Here is a 20371-nt window from a genome sequence, read left to right on the forward strand (position 1 = left end):
GTGATTGATGTGAGAGGGTTCAACTCATTGTAGGTGGTGCCATTCCTGGGCTTGTGGACCTGGGTCCTATAAGGTACCTGGCTGAGCAAGCCGGTAAGCAGCATTCCTCCATGGCCTCTGTATTAACTCCTGCCTCCTGGTTCCTGCTCTGTTTGAGTTCCTGTCCTGACTTCTTCTGATGATGCAGTGTAAGCCAAATAAACCCTTTCCTACCTAAGTTGCTTGGGTCATGGTGTTTCATCACAGCAATAGTAACCCTAACTAAGACAGTGTACCTGTGTGTGTGTTTGTGTATTTGTGTGTGCGTGCATGCATTTATCTAGGTGTGAATTTCTATATGTGTGTGCCATATATGCATGTATATGTCATGTATTGTATATGTCTCTGGTGCATATGCACATGTGAATGTGCATTTGTATATGGCATGTATGCATGTCTTTACACATGCATTTATATATGTGTGGTGTTTATGCATATGGAGTGTGCATCAGTGTATACGTGTGTCATGTACGCATGTAATTATGCATTCATGACTGCATTGTGAAGTATTTATGCATGTGATGTGTAAGTTTATATATGTGTGTGTGTTGTGCATGTTAGTATGTATGTGTGACATGTATGTATGTCCATGCATTTATGTACATGTGTGGTATTTATGCATATGGTAGGTTGTGCATTTGTGTCTCTGAACACGGGAGATTAAGAAAGCAGTACAAATAAGCCTAGGTGGATTCAGTATTCTGTCCATCTTCCTGAAGATGTAAGAAAAGCGTTGGCCTGGTCTCCTGGCAATTTTGTGTTCTTTTCATTAAACTCTGTTAAGCTTCTATATTTTTCTCTTAAACATACTAAGCAAAAGATTTAAATACTTTCATTATAAGCCACTGTTTTGCTGGCAGGATCACAAGTGGGGAAAACTGTGAAGTTGAAAATAGAAACGTTGGCTTGGCCATCGTCCTCTCGTATGATCAATATGATGTGCGTTTGTGTGAAGCAACGACTGTGGCATATTGTCAGTGATTTCCAACAGTCTGGAACCGTGCAACAACAAAGGAAGCGTAGGCACACTCCACTCCCCAGCCTGTGCTTATTGGTGGTCACAAAGCATGAGGAGAGAGGGGGCCAGGGCTCACCTGTAAGCCGCAGTGCCAGGGGACAGACCCGGGGATTTGCTAGACAGGGTGGAAGACCCGAGAATGTTGTATCACATTCATAATCCGCTAATCAGGTTTGTCATGACAAAGAAGCCCAGGAATAAGGGTAGACATCAGGCACAGCTCAGATTCACTCAAAATTTCCTGTCAGAAGCAATGTGAAGACCTGGGGATGTGGTTTGGTGGTAGAGTGTTTGGCCAGCATGTGGTGTGTGCTGGGTTTGAGGATTTGGCACCATGAGAAGGAGCAGAGAAAGATAGGAGGGGAAAGAGATGTAAGGTCCAAGAAAGGAAGGTAGGAAGAAAGAAAGGAAGGAGGGAGGCAAAGAAAGAGGGTGGGAGACAAGAAGGAAAGGAGGGAGGGAGGGAGGGAGGGAAGGAGGGAGGGAGGGAGGGAGGGACCATAACTGCAAGATGGCAGGCAGGAAAGGGTCAGGAGTTGGGCTCTGAGACAGGTGGGCAGACTCAGGACAGTACTGTAGGCCTAAACTTCAGCTCTTGTCTTTGATTTGCCTTGCAGTGCTGGGGATTGAACCCCGGTACTCACACACGCTGAGCAAGGTCAATCATGTATCTTCATCCCCAGCTTGACATTTAGTGTGCTTCAGTGGTTTTGCAAGTTTAAGGGAAGAAAGGGGCTTGGGACAGTTCAAAGATGGACTGGCCCCCACTCTTAGGAACACAGAGTAGCTCAGCATCCTCAAGGCTACTTGATGGTACTACAACCCAGTTTCTGCACTGCTACAATCAAACGTTCCCTGTACTAGGCATTTTTCTACTTAGTATTACCGTGGTGAGAATTCAAGCAGATAATCTGTAAAAATTTCAGCCGAGTGTTGAACACACTCTCAATAAATGTTAGCTATTATAGCATTTTCCCCGACTGAATAGGGATTATTACTGGAAAATGGAAAACATATTCTAGAGTTCTGAAATCAAGAGAAAAGCCTAAGGAGCGTGTCAAAAATCCCTCTAAATATAGAACTGACTGTTGGGAGGAGGAAGGGGGTGGCTGCGGAGGCAGGCCTGTGCACACATGTTCATGCTTGCCTGTTCACACAGAAAGCAAGACAAAAACCGAAAGAGACTGTGTTCACTGAAAATACCCAGCTGGGCTCCAGGAAAAGGCCCGAAGATTTTGTCCTGGGCTCATCTGAGAAAAATAGCCGTTCATTCTAGAAACCATTTAAAACAGACACTCGCATGAACCAGGAGCACACTCGGGCGATCCAGTTCTCTTTGTCCCACTCAGCCTTGTCCTTTAGATGGGAAGAATTGTGACTGGGGCACAGCACTCAGTCATCTAAGGCTGACATCTGATTGGGCACAGCACTCAGTCGGCTAAGGCTGACATCTGATTGGGCACAGCACTCAATTGTCTAAGGCTGACATCTGATTGGGCACAGCACTCAGTCGGCTAAGGCTGACATCTGATTGGGCACAGCACTCAATTGTCTAAGGCTGACATCTGATTGGGCACAGCACTCAGTCGGCTAAGGCTGACATCTGATTGGGCACAGCACTCAATTGTCTAAGGCTGACATCTGATTGGGCACAGCACTCAATTGTCTAAGGCTGACATCTGATTGGGCACAGCACTCAGTCGGCTAAGACTGACATCTGATTGGGCACAGCACTCAATTGTCTAAGGCTGACATCTGATTGGGCACAGCACTCAGTCGTCTAAGGCTGACATCTGATTGGGCACAGCACTCAGTCGGCTAAGGCTGACATCTGATTGGGCACAGCACTCAGTCGGCTAAGGCTGACATCTGATTGGGCACAGCACTCAGTCGGCTAAGGCTGACATCTGATTGGGCACAGCACTCAATTGTCTAAGGCTGACATCTGATTGGGCACAGCACTCAATCATTGAAGGCTGAACCTCTGCCAACAGTTACCGAGTCCATGGCAAGAGGGCATGGTACTTTACAGAGAGATAAAACAACCTTGGGCAGTAAAGGAGAAGTCCGAGCCAGGGCCTGTGGTCCAGCTGCCTTGGGAGTTCTGGCATGGTTATTTATCGGCCTGCTGCAGCGTCCTCGCCTGTAAAGTAGGGAGCCTCATGAAGTCATGACTTGACACCATGTGCCCCGCAGAGAACAGTGAATGTTTTACCGCGTGTCCACATGCTCCTTGTAAAAATTCGCTGTCGGATGGGATCCCATTTCTCTAGTTAAAATAACAACAACAAAATCAAAACTCAAGCTGAAAGGCTGGGGATGGCTTAGTGAGTAAAGTACCTGTTGTACAAGCCTGAGGCCCTGAATTGGGACCCCGAGCACCCACATACAAAGCCCAGTGCGCTGGTGCACACCCATCATCCTCTGGAAGGTAGAGAGGGCAGGTGCTGGAGCCGGCTCCCAGGCAGGGAGTCTGTGAACTCAAGGCTCCATGAGAAACCCTGGCTCAAAAGTGAGGCAGAGAGCACATGAGGAAGACTCCCGGCTTTGCCTTTGTATTATTACACCCGCTCTGCAAGTGAGGACACTTTAGGCACATGTGTGCATGGGAGCACACAAACACAACAACAGTAATAAAAGCATTCAACATTTCCCGTAGATTAAGTCCCCTTGGCCTGCACTGAGCCGTGCGTCTCTGAGCCAAGCTCCCGTGTTGACACTGCACACGCTCTGTCATTTTCACTTTAAATGTTCTTCCTTCTTCCCCGCTGTCTCTCCTCCCCGCTGCCTCCAGTTCCATCTATCACAGGAAACGATGCTGCCCTAGGGAGAAGGTGCTGGAAGCATGGCTTCCCATAAGTAGATACAATTTGCTTTGGGTTGTACTTAAGAAATTATTTTCTTTCTTCCCTTAAATTACTTCTATCCATTTCTATAACAAGATCTAAATCAATTTTTATCTGTAGTCACAAAACATGAAATTCTCCAAGACTGGAAAATTTAAGAATTATTCCAGAACCCTGGATGATCATAAACAACATTTTATTTGCTTGAAATGAAATGTTCTTTATGATCATTCAGGGTGTTTTTTTTTTCTCCTTCCTTATTTTTGTTCACGGTTTCAGGAAATATCGTCTGTCATGGCAGAGAAGGTATCATGGAATCCCTCGATTAATCTACTGCTATGTTGTAAACATATTCGTTACTAATGTATCATCTCTCTTCATTCACCCCCTCTCTCCTTCCTCTGTAATCTCAGCAGAAAAGAAAGGAAGGAACCCCTTGATCACAGTCATCTCTGCCCGTGTGTGCTTATCTCCCTGATGTTCTGAGGCCAGCCAAACCCTGTGGTGACATTTCTCCCACACCTATAACACACACACACACACACACACACACACACACACACACACACACACACAGCTGTGCATGGACACACAAGTGCCCTTACCCATCCCTCTACCATGTCTTCCATCTATCTTAGACTTCACATATTAGGTTAGGGAAGAAATTTGGTTGGGAAGCCAAAATAGAAGACATTAAAAAAAAATCTAAAGCTTCATGTTTTTTGTGCCATCAGCTTCAGTTGCCTGGCAAAACCATCTCATAGGGCGAAAGGCTTATTTTGTCTTACAGTAGCTGACTCCATTGTTGTTAGGCTGACGAGAGGCACAGAATCGTAGGATCACGTGATGGAACAAAACTGGTTACCTCATGGTACCCAGGAGTGCAGAGAAAGAAGCAGAAAGGCCTAGGGACAAATATACAACTTTTAAATCACATCCCCAGTGACCTGTTCCTCCAACTAGGTCCCACTTCTGATAGCCCATTGGCTGGGAACTCATTAACATGTTGATGAAGTTAGCACCCCATCCATCCAGTTACTTCGCAATAGTACATCACCAGTTGGGGACCTTTGGTGGCAAGGTACTCGTGTGTGTGTGTGTGTGTGTGTGTGTGTGTGTGTGTGTGTGTGTTTGTGTTGGGGGTGCTTTTCATATCCAAAATTAATTTCTTTTTAATGCTCCATTAGGTGGTAGACTCATGATAGATTTTCTTTCTGTTCAGTTAATTTCCACCCTCTACATCCTCCCAATTTTCAACTAATGGGTACTACTTATAGCTTAAAAATACCCCCCAGTGCTAAAGAGGTCATTTGGGAGTTACCTCTGAATCTGGTAGCCAGCAAAAGTGTCTCGACCAGAAACTAAATGGAGTCTCTCTCCCCAGTCTAAGCCATCTTTCCCTTAGAATGGGAAGGTAGAGGCATTTATTGGGGAAAAAACTCCTGCATGGGTATAAAGGCCCACCTCATGTCCTTCCTCCCCTTCCTCCCCTTTGCCTCTTGGTCAGTCTTAGGAGTTCATTCTCCAAGGGTTTTTCTCATCTCCCTGTCACGTCCGTCCTACGGAAACTGCAGGTAATGAATGACCCCCTCTGGTTACCATGGTGGTTGGGTTAGAGAGCTGGGAAGGTTTCATTTGTCCCTAGATAAACAAAGCAAGTGTCCAGTTCCACGCCTAGAAACAGGATGTGCTCAGGTGTCTCCCAGGTATTGTGGGAAGTGTAGGGTGTAAGAACTGGGGACAGAAGGTGGCTGCAGAAGGCCTGGGAACCCCCCCAGCAGCTTCTGCGGCTGTTCCAGATTCAGTGTGAGGACACAGCGTCTGGGGTAGTCGTGACCAAGTAGGTGGGGTCAGGAGGCCGCTCTGTGCGCATCCTCCCCGGAGCTCTCGCTGCTCTGCAGCCCTCTGTTCCCACCCTAGGTCTGCTCCTTGCAGGTCTCCCAGCTGTGTTGACAGGAACCGCAGGAGTCCTGCGTGTTTTACTTGGTTTGCTGTGACTTGGGTTGTGGTGGCTTTCACAGCACACCATTTTTTTCACTGACTTTGGCTAGAAGCCCCAGATCTTCAGCGTTCTCTATCCTGGCTATCAAATAAATTATTTCCCCTACACAATAATTACCAACATATTATCTTGGACTATCAAGATTTACTGAACTGTAACAATTGTACATTTCCCTAAAATAAGCTGTTTGTTTGATTTTTTTCTTAAAGCATCAATGAAGATCTTGATCTTGATCTAGTGATCAAGAAAAGCTGTTAAATCAGACCAGGCTTGTCATCTGAGCGCCATCATTTAAATATGGTCCCTTTGGCCAAGTGACTTAACATCTGGGCTTATTTTCCTAACTGCAAGATGAGAAGCTCAGGCCACCTGTGGGGACCAAGAGGGACCAACACGTGGCTCTAAGACGTTGAGGGGACCTAGTAATAACTAGCCTTAGAGTGGCTGCCCTCTAGGGGCTGGAATGTGCCAATCTCCACTGGCCACCACAGAGCAGGAGATGAGATTTAGAGAAACTGTTTCTGCCCACCTGTGTCTCCAGGAGAGTCTATCTATGATTGTTGCTACATTTACAAAACAAAAGGTTGAACTGGGTCTTTCCTTTCTAAGAGCATGGTTGGCTATCAGAGTGAGGGCTGTTACAGTTTAAGGTGACTGGATGACTAAGTGAAACCCTGCAGGTGGATGGGGCTCACTCTGAGTCTCTGTGCCCCCCCCCCACTCCCGCCTTACACTCATACTTAGTGAGAGCACTGTGGTGTGCACACCTGGAATCCTAGCATCTGGGATATGGGAGAAGGAAGGGAGGGACGGCCAAAAGTCCAGGGTTGCCCAGTGTGGTTGTGGTGGCACACACCTTTAATCCCAGCACTTGGGAGGGAGGCCAAGGCAGGTGAGTCTTTGTGAGTTCAAGGTTAGTCTGGGCTGCATAGTGAGATCGTGTCTCACAAACAAATGAAGACTTTTAAAAAACTACAGCCATTTGGGCCTTATTCCTAACTGCATGAGAATAACTGGGGGGGGAGGGGCTGAGATTGGTATTTTTTAAAGGCTCCCCATGAATTTCCATTATCTGCCAGGGCTAAGAGACACCACACCATGCCCATGACATGGTCAAAAGCAAGCACGGGAGACAGGTGTGGATGAGCCATGGCTGTGAGGAGACGTGACTTCAGACATGGTAGCGTCTCACTTTTGTCTCGTTTCTAAATTTGCTTTCTCTTAAGATTCCCAAGAGAATAGTCCGCCATCAATCCCATCACTCTCAGAACAAATCTGCGGCCCATCACCTGATGTACCGGACCCCTCACTCTACATCCTCTGCTTCAGCCTCCTTTTTCAGTCAGCCTGATTCAACACAGCAGTCGCGGGAGAAGCCTTCATCTCCTGAGCCCCAGCCTGCCCTGACCTCCTAGCCAAGTGCTCAGCTAATCTCCCCTCCTTCTCCACCCCAGGGAGCCTCCCCTGATAACCCCCGTGGAGTCGATGCTGGCTGTACCTCCTTTGTATTCTACCATCCACTCCACCATGGTGATTCACAGGGCATGCAGCCGTTGGTCCGTGCATTCAGCCCCGTGGACTACTAAATTCCACAAAAGCAAGGTCTATGTCTTTGTCACGCACCCACACCCATTACTGGTATAGACGGGCTCAGTGATACTGAATGAATAACCAAATGATTACACAAGCATGGAGGAAAGGGAAATTCTTGAGAAACCGACTCAGTAACTTACAGAAACCAGGTCTTAGAGATGAATGACTGCAGAAGAAAACAGTTTTAAGGACAGATTCATACAGGGGCAGGTAAACCAGATTTTAGCCCTTTCATATTTATATGCACGCTGTGTCCACCACAACTATGCCAGGTAAAAGGGGAGCCCAGTATAGCAGGAAGCCTGGCCAACTTTTCACCCAAAGGAGCCTGTTCACCGCAGGTTCTGCCCTGAGCAACAAGCAAGAAGACTCAGCACTGCTCATGTGAAAAAGCACCAAAGAAGGAAAATATTCAACATGACCTACATCTGATTCTAGCAGGTCTCATAATGCTAGTAATTAATGAAGAATTCAGATAAAATGATGTGATGTTTTGAGATTTAGTTCAAATCCCCCAGCACGGGGCAGTGAGGCAGGGAGGTGGACATGAATGAAACGAAATCAGTTAAGAGTTCATGGGTTTTGAAATGGGGGTGACGGTGTCTTTCTTCACTTAGATTCATTTTATTATTCTGTCAGTTTTGGTGTGAGGCTGAAGTTATCCAGAATAAATTAGTTATTATTAAATTAGCTACTATTAATAAAATAGTTATTAACCTTTAAAACATCATGGAAGTCTTTCTCAGCATTAGCAAAGATACATTTTTAAAAGGGAGAGAAAAAAGACCTCAGCCATATATCATCCGGAGACGGCTTGGTCTTGGTCAGTTGGAAACCAGGAATGTTCTCCAAGGTCTGAACACTGTAATCAGTCCACATAGTTTCCAGGCAGCAGCATTTACACACCACTGCCGCGTGATTTGTAACTCATTCATATGTCCACGAGAAGTACCGTCCCGTTGATTTCTCCCCTTACTTGTTTAGCCAAACAATAATTTTCCACAGGAATCTACCACATCTCAAAACCACCAGGAGACAGCATCTTACGGCTGTTGGCACCTCCTGCCCTTCTTTTCTGCTCTGTTTTCACAGGCTCCTCCTTTAAGGTGGGCAGAAAGTGGAGCACTGAGATCCCATTTTACTTCTAACATTTACTGCTCAGATAGGGAAGGTCCTGCCCCTCATAAGGGCGTTCACCTCAGTCAGGAATGTGTATCCGCCACCCCAGGACCGTTTACAATCCTCTCACTTTCTCCCTACAGTCCTGACCCTTTCTCCACAGCCCATTCTGACTGAAGCATGCAGGCTTTCCCACTACCCTCCTCCATCTGGGAGAATGTAAGTCGGCCTAGTCTTTGCTAGTTCCTGTTCCTTGGGGTCACTCCTACCCAATCTGGTCTTTCCCAGCAGTAGTGAGCCCATTTCCTTCAGGTTCTAGTTGACTAGTGTAGCTCCATACCGCTGGGTCATAGGTCTGGATAAAAGGTCCAAGGCCAGGATCAGGTGACTTGACCACTGTGGGGGTTTCATTCAGGAAGAGAACATCAGTGCTGGACTGGGGTCTTCTCCTCAGCCCTTGAAACCCTGGCTGGGATCAGTCCCACTGCTCAGGCCTTGCCTACGGCCCAGCTGCCTTTCGAGTCTGCACTGGCTGCCTGGAGTTCTTCCTCTCTTGCTTTCTCTTTATAATTTCTCATGTGCCTCAGACACCTTCTGTTGAATACATATCACATTTTCTGTCTTGGTTTTACACCGTAAAAAACATTTCAGCGACACCCCCATTTCAGAGACACCCCCATTTCAGTGACTAAACACCCATTTCAGTGATACCCCATTTCAGTGACGAAACCCGCATTTCAGTGACAACACCCCCATTTCAGCGACAAAACCCCCATTTCAGCGATACTCCCATTTGAGTGACACCCTTTTCCTAATTTGGAGAATTGAAAAGCCAACAATTTCTTAAGTCGAGCTTAAGAAACTTCTCTTGGCTCCCATGGACTATCGCTATTCCTGTGAACCTTTGGGCTCAGAATGACTTGTGGGGTTTGGTCATCAACTGTGAGGGGGAAGCTTATTTTAGAAAACAAATGGAACTATTTTATACAAAGGAAATGTCGATACAGGAAGACGTGCATCCAGATGACAGCTCGTCAGTGGCTGTCACATTGTTCTGCACTCTGCTCACACAGGAGCGGGCAGTTCCTGTCTACCCACTCAGCACACACGCACTGTGGCTCGTCCTGTGCCCTGCACTGCCAGGCTCGGGAGTGAGTATTCGAGAGCACTAGAGCATAGGACTTAATTAAAAATAAAATACTTTTCATTCCTGTTTAAGGAAGTGATGAAACCATTGATGCTGGCCCCTAAATTAATCAGTATCAGGGCTTGTATTTCATTATACAGTTCTTGTTTAGCAAATATAGACAAAAACAACTCTCAAACAAAAGCTCTCTTTGCGCAGTGACAATTTTTTTCGTTCCCATGAGGGCAAGGCTGTCCCTGTCCTATCGGCAGCCGAATCCCCCATTGCAACTTAACCCGTTGGGCCAGTTCTTCATATTTTCAACCTGATTTCTTCATCATTAGGATGAGGATAATGGATTTGTCACATGTAGAAAGTGCTGAGGCTGGTGGAAGAGGCCTGGGAAGCGTTTCATTAATCCAGCCTCCTTTCTTCCCTGTCAACCATACATCTATCATGTTATTAAGTGAAGAGTAAAGTGTTTCAGTAAGAGACAAGCAAGTGTCATCCCTTCCCATCCTGCAGCAGGCTGTCCTGGAAGACAGCGCGTGAGTGACGCAATGGGTTTGTCTGTCTGATTGATGCGTCGGTGCGAAAAGAACGAGCAGTAACAGAGAGAAAGAACCATGGAGCGATGATAATCTGCACCCTTAAGAATCATGCTTAGTTCACGGAAAGTTCAACAAAAAACTTGCTGGGTTTGAGAAATGCAGACCCACGGTGGCTTTCTTGCATCCACCTTTGGGTAGGATATGAGTTTAGAATTATCTTTGAAATATTTTCATTGAAACAGAAGTTCACATGTCTGATTCCAGAGAAGGAAAAAAATATGATTTGTCATGTTGAAGAGTAGAATACTTGATTTTCTGTGACCTTTGCCACATTTCAACATAGTACTAGACAATGCAGTATTTCAAAATAATCTTTAAAGCAATAAATAACATTCCAAAACCAAGACGGGCAAGTTATGACAACATTGAAAAAATTGTATTTAAAAAATGGGGTAATACATCCACCCATACTATTAATGAGAAGTCAGATGAGCCTCTGGTGAGGAGTGTACTGCCTGCCGACACGCTCCGGTGCCACTGGCCGGCCCTCACTCGCTCGTAGTGTGGACTCTATTGCCGTCTTTTTAGAAGCCTGGGGCTCATGAGTGGGAAAACGCTGAAACACATTTTTAGAAACAGAACCCTTTGTAAACAGTAGGATAGGTTTAAAAGACACGCGGGAGAAGTGACACCACAAGCGGATGGCAGAGAGCAGGTAACACTGGGGAAAGCTCTCCCGTCACAGCGATCGCCACCTCAGGAGCGTTTCCTTTACAGGTGACAGACAGGGAAGACAGGCACGTGTCTGAGCAGACCTGAGACCATTCTGAGTTTTCTCCTCAATAAGGACCAGCACGTCTCAGACCCGTCTCTGCTGAGTGGGTGATTGGCGCAGTCCGCTGTCCGTGGAAGCTTTTCACAGTGGCACAAGCTGAAGCTGGGAGTCTTCGTGGCCAAACAACTGATCTAATTGTCTTCACTCTTCCCTCTTTTTTTTTTTTTTATCACAGAATCGGAAGACTGTTTGATGGTACAGAACCCATTGTTTTGGACAGTCTCAAACAGCACTATTTCATTGACAGAGATGGACAGATGTTCAGATATATCTTGAATTTTCTACGAACATCAAAACTCCTCATTCCTGATGATTTCAAGGTGAGGGAATCCATGTTAATAGTCAATTTGTGATTTGTTTTGATGTGCTCAAAAAAAAAAAAAACCCTATTTCTAGTCCTACTCCCTTGCCATGCACAGCAACTCACATGGCACCAGCAACCCCTAGCATGGCGACACTGTCTTTGTGGAGCAGAGTGCATGCCATTCATGTAGGATCAGGAAGCATTCACTTTTATTTAAATAATATACTTCATTTTAGGAAATTGAAAAGAAGTTGGTTAAATTCAAATTTAATTTCTGTTATGTCTTAGCATTTTAGATAGTAAAAGGAACTTAACTCAATAAAAATTTGTCTCCCAGAAATTTAAATATGCTTTTAGAATTTCTCCTTTTAAATGGAGTAGCAAGAATTGGCATCAACCATAGTAAAGGGAGCCTGGCAGGCAATGGAATTTGACCAGAGAGACATAAAACGTGTTAGTATTAGAAAGGAATGCGTGAAATAGAATTTTTATGGCTGGTAATGTTTCTCTAAATAGAAGATTTTTAAAGCTACTAATTCTGAATACTATTAGAACTGATAGAGAACTAATTAGAACCTCTAAATGCAGAACCAATGCCCTCCAATCAACAGAATAACAAGTATCACTGATAGCTTCTGACAGAAAAAAGCACAACAAAAATTGTAATGTACAGGTGGAAATAAATTTGATAAGAAGTGGGCAGAATGTATTCAAAAAACGAATTTCTATTTTGAGACAGAAAGGTTATATTTAAGACTTATACACAAGGAATTTTTTTAAAGATCCATGTGAAGCAAAGAAGATCATATTCAGATAGAAAATGTCTTAGTAGAAGAAATATTTGCAACAAGAGATTAATATCCATCATAAAAGAGTTCCTCCAGATCTATGAAGGTAGATAAACAATCTAGGAGAAATTTTTAGATATAAACAAGATTTTCCCAAAGGGAGAAAAAGGTTTTGTCAGTAAATATTTAAAGTGATATTCATTCTCTCTCTAGTAAAAAAAGGCACAAGACTAAAATGATATAATCCCTTTTATAAATTAATTTGAATAAAATAATAAAGATTTATGGACACAATGTTGGGGGAATGTACAGTGTGGTTGGGAAGGAAAGTGATTAAACCTTCTTGGAGGATAATTCAGCAATAGCTATTAAATTTCAGACATGCATGCTGTCTAGCAGTTTCATGCTTATGAATTTAGCTTCTATAAATATTCACAAGAGCATGCAAACATGTGTGTACATAGGATGTCTGGTAGTTGTGTTTATAATAGGAAAACATACCTAAAAGGAGTTCAGAAACAGCAGATGGTAGAATATAATATAGAATATCCATATAATGAAATAATTTTAAAGAATGTAACTCATGCATATCTATTGATATATGGGGCAAAAAACCAAACTTTTATGATTTGGTGAAAATAGCAAGTTATCAAAAGATATGCAGTGTGTTTCTATTTGTGTAAAATATCATGTGTGTTATAATATCTGAAATAGCATCTTCTCAATACACGGATGCAGCTCTCTTACACTGCAGAGCTGGTGAATTAGCCAAGGCTTTAGAGCCTGGGATAGAAAGTGAGATGTGCACTCCTGAGAGAGCCCGGAACTTACTGCTGGCCTGGGAGAGCAGGCGCCAGAGTCTTCCTCACGCCCATTGCAGAGGTGCAGGGGACTTGCGCGTCCTAACGGCAGCTCTCAATCACCTTAGTTTCTTATTAAAGGTGCATAGATTTTCATGTAAAACAAACATGCCCTGACGTAACTCCTCTGTGCTCGATTGTGTTTGAGAAATAACCCTTGGCACATGCGCACTGCTTTAAATTCAGGAAAGAGAAGGTGACAGAGGCCCCTGAGCCCCTTAGTAATTTGGGATCTGCCGGTTTATAGTGGTTCACTAACACTTGGTTATAATGGGTTGGGGAGGTGGCTCGGTGGGAAAAGTTCTTTCTGTGCAAGCATGGGGACCTGAGTTCAGATCCTCAGTTTCCATGGAAAAGCCAGGCAGAGAGAGAGGTGAACCGTGGGGCTCAATGGCCAGTGGTTCAGTGACAGACCCTGTCTCAAACGCTAACAATGACAATAATGTAGAGATTGATAGAAGGCAAGCATTGCTCCCAGACTTCCGTGTCTTCACCCGCACATACACACCCACCCATACATACGCACTCCCACACCAGCAGGAAATAAATTAACAAATTCCAGTCATATAACCTTCTGAATCCGACCTAAATATGCTGTCCTAGAGTGACTAACTGCTTGCATGGTAATATTCTTACAGACAGAGACACACGCTTTTCTAAAGAATATTGTATACTATGCCCAAGACAATTGCTTATTTAGTTACAGATGTCATAGGACACCAGATGTTGAATATCAATAGAAAATGTATTTCTCTTAACTCATCAAGAACTAACCTGACAACAAAAAGCTTGCGTGTATATAATCTCATCATGTATAACTCCTGTTTCTAACAGGGATGCCACTCCAGGGAACCTTAAGATAGTAAAATGGTTATTATTGTTAGAAAACAAATATAGCCATTTATTTTTAATGGCAGCATATTTCAAGGAAGGAGCTTGGTATTTTAAATAAAGAGTTTGTCTTAACCCTCAGTCACAAACTTTCCTGGGAGACACTGTTCTGTCTCAAGGAACATTAGATTAGATGCTGATATGGGCAGTTCCAACGGCCAGGCTCTGGGGACTCACCCAGTCACCTAAGACTGGGCCATTTGCTTAACCACACCTATGGAGTGTCCCCTGAGGATTTCCGAACCCCAAATATCAGCTGTTCATCAACTCTAAGTAGAGAACACATCCTTTAGTTGATCATAGCCCAAGCTTGGGAGGTGGGAGGGGGGGTCTAAAACCAACCAATCAAACTAACAACAACAACAACAACAAAAAAAAAAAACCACATATCTGGGGACATTCAAATGCTTCCTTTGGAGCTGGGAGATAGGCTTACATCACAGTGTTCCGGGACTGAGGCAGAGAAGCAAGAAGGGTGGAAGCTGAGATGTCCATTTAGCTCTGTGGCCCTTGATGGAATTAAACCACAAAGAGAAGAGAAGTGCGTGGGAACCACACATGCCCATGTGAGCTGTCAGAATGCCAGAATTTTCCTTCTGACCCTGACAATGGGACATGGCCTTGTCATGTTGCAGGATTGCTTTGCAGGTTTGCCATGGAGAATGATCTTTGATTGCTTCCTTCTGACTCCAGCATTTAATGCTGGGCAAGCAAGGGTGTGAAGTCCTACAATATTAGTATCCTGCGCCCATCAGCATCCAATTCCACAAATATGTTGTCTGTGTTTAAAGCCCACTTAACAATTCTGATAACGTCATATTTCAGAAGCTTGTGTCCTGGCTTCCGTGGAAAGTCAGTTTTCAGTGTCCGTGATGGCAGAACGTCTCTTGAGTGTTTTTATGTGGATCTAACTGCCCTTCCTCTCGATTCTGTCCTCAATCATAACGACTTGCTTATTGCTACTTCAGACCCCACATACAAACGCCAATGCGTGTTTGTAATTCCCAGTTCCCCAGAAGTCTGATGCTTTGCTCCTCTCCTCTTCAGGGCCCATAAGATTATCTCTCCCTCCTGCTTGTTATTTTTAACTTCTCTGAAAACAGACCTCCTGTGATCCCTCTGTGAATATCCACCATTCCTAGATCTATACAAACCACTACCAGGCAGCCTAGCTCATCAATCTAAACTGTATCCAAAACTCTAATACTTTTTAATATTATAGAAGTATGCATCTACTGTAGAAAAAGTGAAAACATAAAAAAGCAAAAAGCATTTATGTACAATCTTCCCACTGCTCAGATTGTCAGTGTTAGAACTTGCCCAAGATTATTTCTCTGTTGCTGGTATAAACTGTGACCAAAAGCAACTTGGAGCAGAAAGGGCTTGCTTGGCTTAAAGTTACAATCCATCACGGGCAAGCCAAGACAGGAAGTCAAGGCAGGAACCTGCACTAGGAACCGAAACAGAGACAACAGAGGAATGCTGCTTCCGGGCTTTCTTCCTCTAGCTTGCTCAGCTTACACATCCCTAGGACCATCCACCCAGGAATGGCACTGCCCATAGTAGGGTGGGCCCTCTTGCATCAATTAGCGATTAAGAAAATTCCCCCACTCAAAGGTCTGTCTATGGAGGCAATCTTCCATGTGAAGCTCCCTCTTTCCAGATAGGAAGAGTGGACAGCCAACGGGAGCTATCACAGAACCTTGCATAGCCTCTGGAACTTTTACTGTACCTATTTTTAACAATTTTCTACTTGCCCTTTATACTAAATTTTATTTCGTGTAATGCCATAATTATGTCAAAGTTTACTTGGTTGATTCCCCAAAGTGGCCCTGTACAGTAGTTTTTCTGAGATACTACCTGGCCACACACTGAGTGAGCATTACAGCTCTTCGTTCTCTATACTGTAAGTCCGGTTCCTGTTCACTTAGCGCTAAGGCTGGGCCAGCTGTCCCACAGAATGGCTTGTCATCTGGATTTTCCTGTTTGCCATTCACACAGTTTAGCTCATTCAGTCGTCTCCCGATGTCATTCGGCCTGGAAGTCACATCTGAAGGCTGTGGGTTCCACATCTTTCCAAGAGCACATACCCTGTGAGATTGCGTGCTCTGTCTTACTGCACATGAGCAAGCTTGTGCCAACCTAGGATGCTAAGGTTGAACTTTGCCAGATAATGAGGCATATGCCCTTGGGCTGCAGCAGAAATGAGCTCTGTGAAGCCTACTTCTCAGCCTCAGCATGGCCAACATTTGAGGCCAAATGATTCTCTGGGGTTGGGCTGTCCTGTACAATGTAGGACTTTGATCAGTTTCCTGGCCTCTCCCCGCCAAAGAGCCAGCAGTGCTCCACCCCCAGTTACTGCAACAAAGAACATCTCTAAGCATTGCTAAATGGCCTCAGGCATTAGAATCAGCCCAGCTGAGAACCGGCCTTCTAGCTTATGGAAAAAGAGTGTTTATGGGGCGGGGTAGAGACTTTGGCCAGTTTATCTCATGGAATTAGGGAAGCCTTCTTTCATGGGTAGAAAGAGTAGGACAGTTCTGAGGATCACGGCTGCTAGACTTTCCTGACTTCTTCTAAATCACTGTCTCTACCCTGGATCCCGCCAGCAGTGACCAGAGTCTCTTCTCTCCTCTGGTTCCACCGAGAGACTCCTTAGCCAACTCTGACAATACAAGCATAGCTTCTAGTTACTTCAGTTGTTAGAACTTACTCAGAGTGGAGGAACCTCATCCCGACTCGGGGTCCCTGCGCGAGCCCTAGACTCACTCCCACTCGGGGGGAGGGGGGGGTCCCTGCGCCAGTCCTGGACCTCACCCCCACTCGGGGGACCTGTGCCAGTCCTGGACCTCACCCCCACTCAGGGTACCTGCGTCATCCCTGGACTCACTCCCCCAAGGGGACCTGCGCCATCTCTGGACCTCACCCCCACTCCGGGTCCCTGTGCCAGCCCTCTCAGCTGCTGCCACCTGGCCTTCGGCTCCCCTCCCAGAGACTATGTTACCCTTGCCCGTGTGTGCTTCTTTCCGCACAAGGATGCTCCCTCAGAGGCCGGAAACTAGCTGCAGTAACCTAGGAGGACCAAGAGCCAGGCAGGCAGCCAGTCCCAGCCTCAGCCCTTTCTAGACAGTGCCCGGAGCCCCTCCCTTCACCAAGTCCTAAATCAGGCCTGCCTCCCGTAGTGCAATGCTCATGTGACTTGCAAGCCTGATTGTTGCTCCAGCGTCTCTACCTTCAGGGCTGTCATCAAGCGCCAGGTCACTGTCGGCTGTGCTTGGTCTAGTCTTTCTCTGCAGGGTGGCGGGGGAGGTGGAGACACAACAAAGCACAGAAGGGACACATTGCTGCATCCATTTCCTTTAATAGACATCAAAGGTAAATGGGAAGTTGGGTGCCGTTGCTCCCCAAACCCAAGAGTTGTCAGGAGAAGCTGGGAGGGGCGAGGACTCCTGGTAAGAAGCTGTATGGGTCAGAGCAGAATAGGAACAGGTGAGCCAACTTCTCTGGCTCTGAGAACAGAGAAAGCGAGCCCAGGCCTAGAAAGATGGCTCCATAAGATGCTGAAGTGTTGGTCACACAAGAACCAAGACTTGAGTTCCATCCCACATGAAACTGAGCATACACTTGCAGTATCCGCACTGTGGAGTAGAGACGTACAGATTCCCTGGGCTTACTGGCCAGCCAGCCGTAGGCTTAGGCTAAGGAGAGATCCTTGGAAAACAAGGTATAGAGCAACTGAGGAATGAGACTGTGGTTGATTTTTGGGGTGTGTGTGTGTGTGTGTGTGTGTGTGCGCGCGCGCATGTGTATATGTATGCTTACATACACACATGAAGAAAACACCAGAATGCCAGCCTAAGAAAGAATTGCAGAGTGAGGAAAATGATTAACCTTAGAAGTCTAAACACTGCACAACCATCCTGGCCACCCCACCCCCATAGGGGGAAAGTCCTTAAAGTCAAGTGGAGGTAAGTCACTTCTGATGGTGGGGTGCTGCCTTAAAACAAAGAACGGTACCCTCTATGGCCTCCCGGTGATGCCGCGCTGTCAGGAGCCAGGATCCCAGGGTCCCAGGAATACAGTCCTGAGTCCTGACTGCATCCCCAGGGTGTTTGGCACAGATGTGGCTTTTAAAGCAAATGAGTGAATGGGTCAGTGGGCCTGCAAGCAGAAGATGTGTCAGCGAGTGTAAAACATCAAGTGTGTCAGTAGCTGAAGCCTTTGAGGCTTCTGCAGACAGAAGCTCTGTGAAAAGCCGAGTCCCGGGCGCAGGTCCAGTGCACATGCTGCACGCGTGGCAAGCAGGACTTTCAGAGGAGGTTAGGTTACAGGAGTAGAAGGGTTTTCCTGGAGAACCCAGGTTGGCCCTCGTAGGAGGGGGCAAGAGACTCGAGGTCGATTGTGACTGAACAAAGCCCTGTGATGCTGGCCACCAGGAAGCAGCTGCCCCCTAGCATCTGGAAGAGGGGGTCCTGCTGACCCCTTGGTTTCAGCCCAGTGACATCCATTTCTGACTTCCGACCTCCCAGACTATAAGAGAATGAGTCTGTGTTGATATAAGCCACCAAGCTTGCGGTCATCTATACAGGAGCAATGAGAGACTAATGCATGGTGTATTTACCCCTACCCATGAAACACGTAATTAACAAAAACATTTTTTAAGATTTATTTTTCAGTATGAGTGCATTAGTGCATTGTAGGTGCATACATGTGTGTGTAAGCATGTGTGCATGTGTGTAAGCATGTGTGCATTGTGTAAGCATGTGTGCATGTGTGTAAGCATGTGTGCGTGTGTGCAAGCATGTGTGTGTAAGCATGTGTGCATTGTGTGAGCATGTGTGCATGTGTGTAAACATGTGTGTAAGCATGTGTGCATGTGTGTGTAAGCATGTGTGCATTGTATAAGCATGTGTGCATGTGTGTGTAAGCGTGTGTGTGTGTGTGTGTAAGCATGTGTGCATGTGCACAGGCACACCTGAACTGTGTATGTACAGGTACCTATGGAGGCCAGAAGAGGGAACTGGATCTCCTGGAGCTATAGGCCCAGCTCTAGGAGCCACCCAGATGGGTGCTAGGAACTGAACTTGGGTCTTCATGAAGAGCAGCAGGTGCTTTTAACCACTGAGCCATCTCTCCAGTCCAAGAAATATGTTTTTAACACATGCTTCATTTGCAAGTTGGATTCCACCCATGTTTATTTTCCTGTGTGCTGGTCTTCAGGTCTTAGAGTAGCTCACCTATGAAGTGGGGTCACTCTCTTTCTAGCTCAAAAACTGGCTTACATTTCAAAAAATTAAGTACATAATCTCAGAAGCTAAAGTCACTGAAACATGATAAGTTTCTGGGGGAAAAAAACGTTTCCCTTTACTAGTTTAGGGGGATGAGCAGTTGAGGAAGTGGCCTTGGGTTCTTGCTGCTGAGTTGGCCTCCACCATTCTCTAGTTGTTATAATGGACGCTTCTCACTCATGAGTGAGGAAAAGCAGGAGCCCTGCCCACTGCTGCACTGACATCCGCCCTGCCCACTGCAGCACTGACATCTGCCTATTCCTACCAAGCATCTTCAGATGAAGAGAGGGGGGTTATTTAATCTATACGAGGTGAAGAAAGGGCACTGCCCAATCAGAAAGGGGTCATAAAGAAGATTTCAAAGATTAGAGGCAACAGGGGGATGAGCCCAGGACCAGCAAACCCCAAAAGAGCCATGCGGGAAGTTAAAATCATGGGATTAAACAGGCCTGCTAAAGGGTAAGACCCAGGTTTCTAAAGAAAAAGCCAGCAGTGAGCCAGAGCTAGAACTGTAGGCTAGGAAGTACAGAAAGACAAACAAAAAGGAGACTGTCAAGAAAGCGAATATCCAGAGTAACCCTAACCATGCAGAAAATGGTGGCATAGTGAGAAGAACCCGTGCAATGATCAGGCTGGTCAGTACTTAAGGCACGCTGGCATGATGAGCTGTCAATATGAATCATTTTCCAGTGGTACCCTTCATCGTCATGGAGAGAGCTTGTCTGCCTAGGAACCAAAGAGCAGTGGGATAAAGGAAAGCACAGCCAGGATAGTTAAAAGGGAGAAAGATACCCAGTTGTGTGGCACCATTCAGTGTGAGGCCACCTAGGGCTTAAGAAGGAGGGCTGGGGGCATTCTAAATTTTCATTAGCAACAGAAGGTGCCAAGAAAGGCCAGAAGTCTCAAAACAGCTGTTGTTTCTCTTACATTCCAAGAAAAGATGATGATAATTATAAATTCAAGCATTAGACCAGGAGATGCGCTATCCATCCGTGAGATGCTCTGTCCATCCGTGAGATGCACTGTCCATCCGTGAGATGCTCTGTCCATCCGTGAGATGCGCTATCCATCCGTGAGATGCTCTGTCCATCCGTGAGATGCACTGTCCATC

The 20371-nt window shown here is 45.7% G+C and overlaps 1 protein-coding gene across 3 annotated transcripts in view; it reads left to right on the forward strand.

The window, feature by feature from the left end:
* The window catches only part of LOC121453271 (BTB/POZ domain-containing protein KCTD1), a 199279-nt gene that overhangs the window by 166190 nt on the left and 12718 nt on the right, over nt 1-20371 (forward strand). For all 3 annotated transcript variants that reach the window (XM_041659877.1, XM_041659879.1, XM_041659876.1), the window contains exon 3: nt 11305-11449. In XM_041659877.1, the coding sequence (XP_041515811.1) occupies nt 11305-11449 (145 nt within the window). The remainder of the gene's footprint in view (nt 1-11304; nt 11450-20371) is intronic.

Source organism: Microtus oregoni, unplaced genomic scaffold (genome assembly GCF_018167655.1).
Source record: "Microtus oregoni isolate MIOR12 unplaced genomic scaffold, Mior012 000011F_ref0000422, whole genome shotgun sequence".
Taxonomy (NCBI): Eukaryota; Metazoa; Chordata; class Mammalia; order Rodentia; family Cricetidae; genus Microtus; species Microtus oregoni.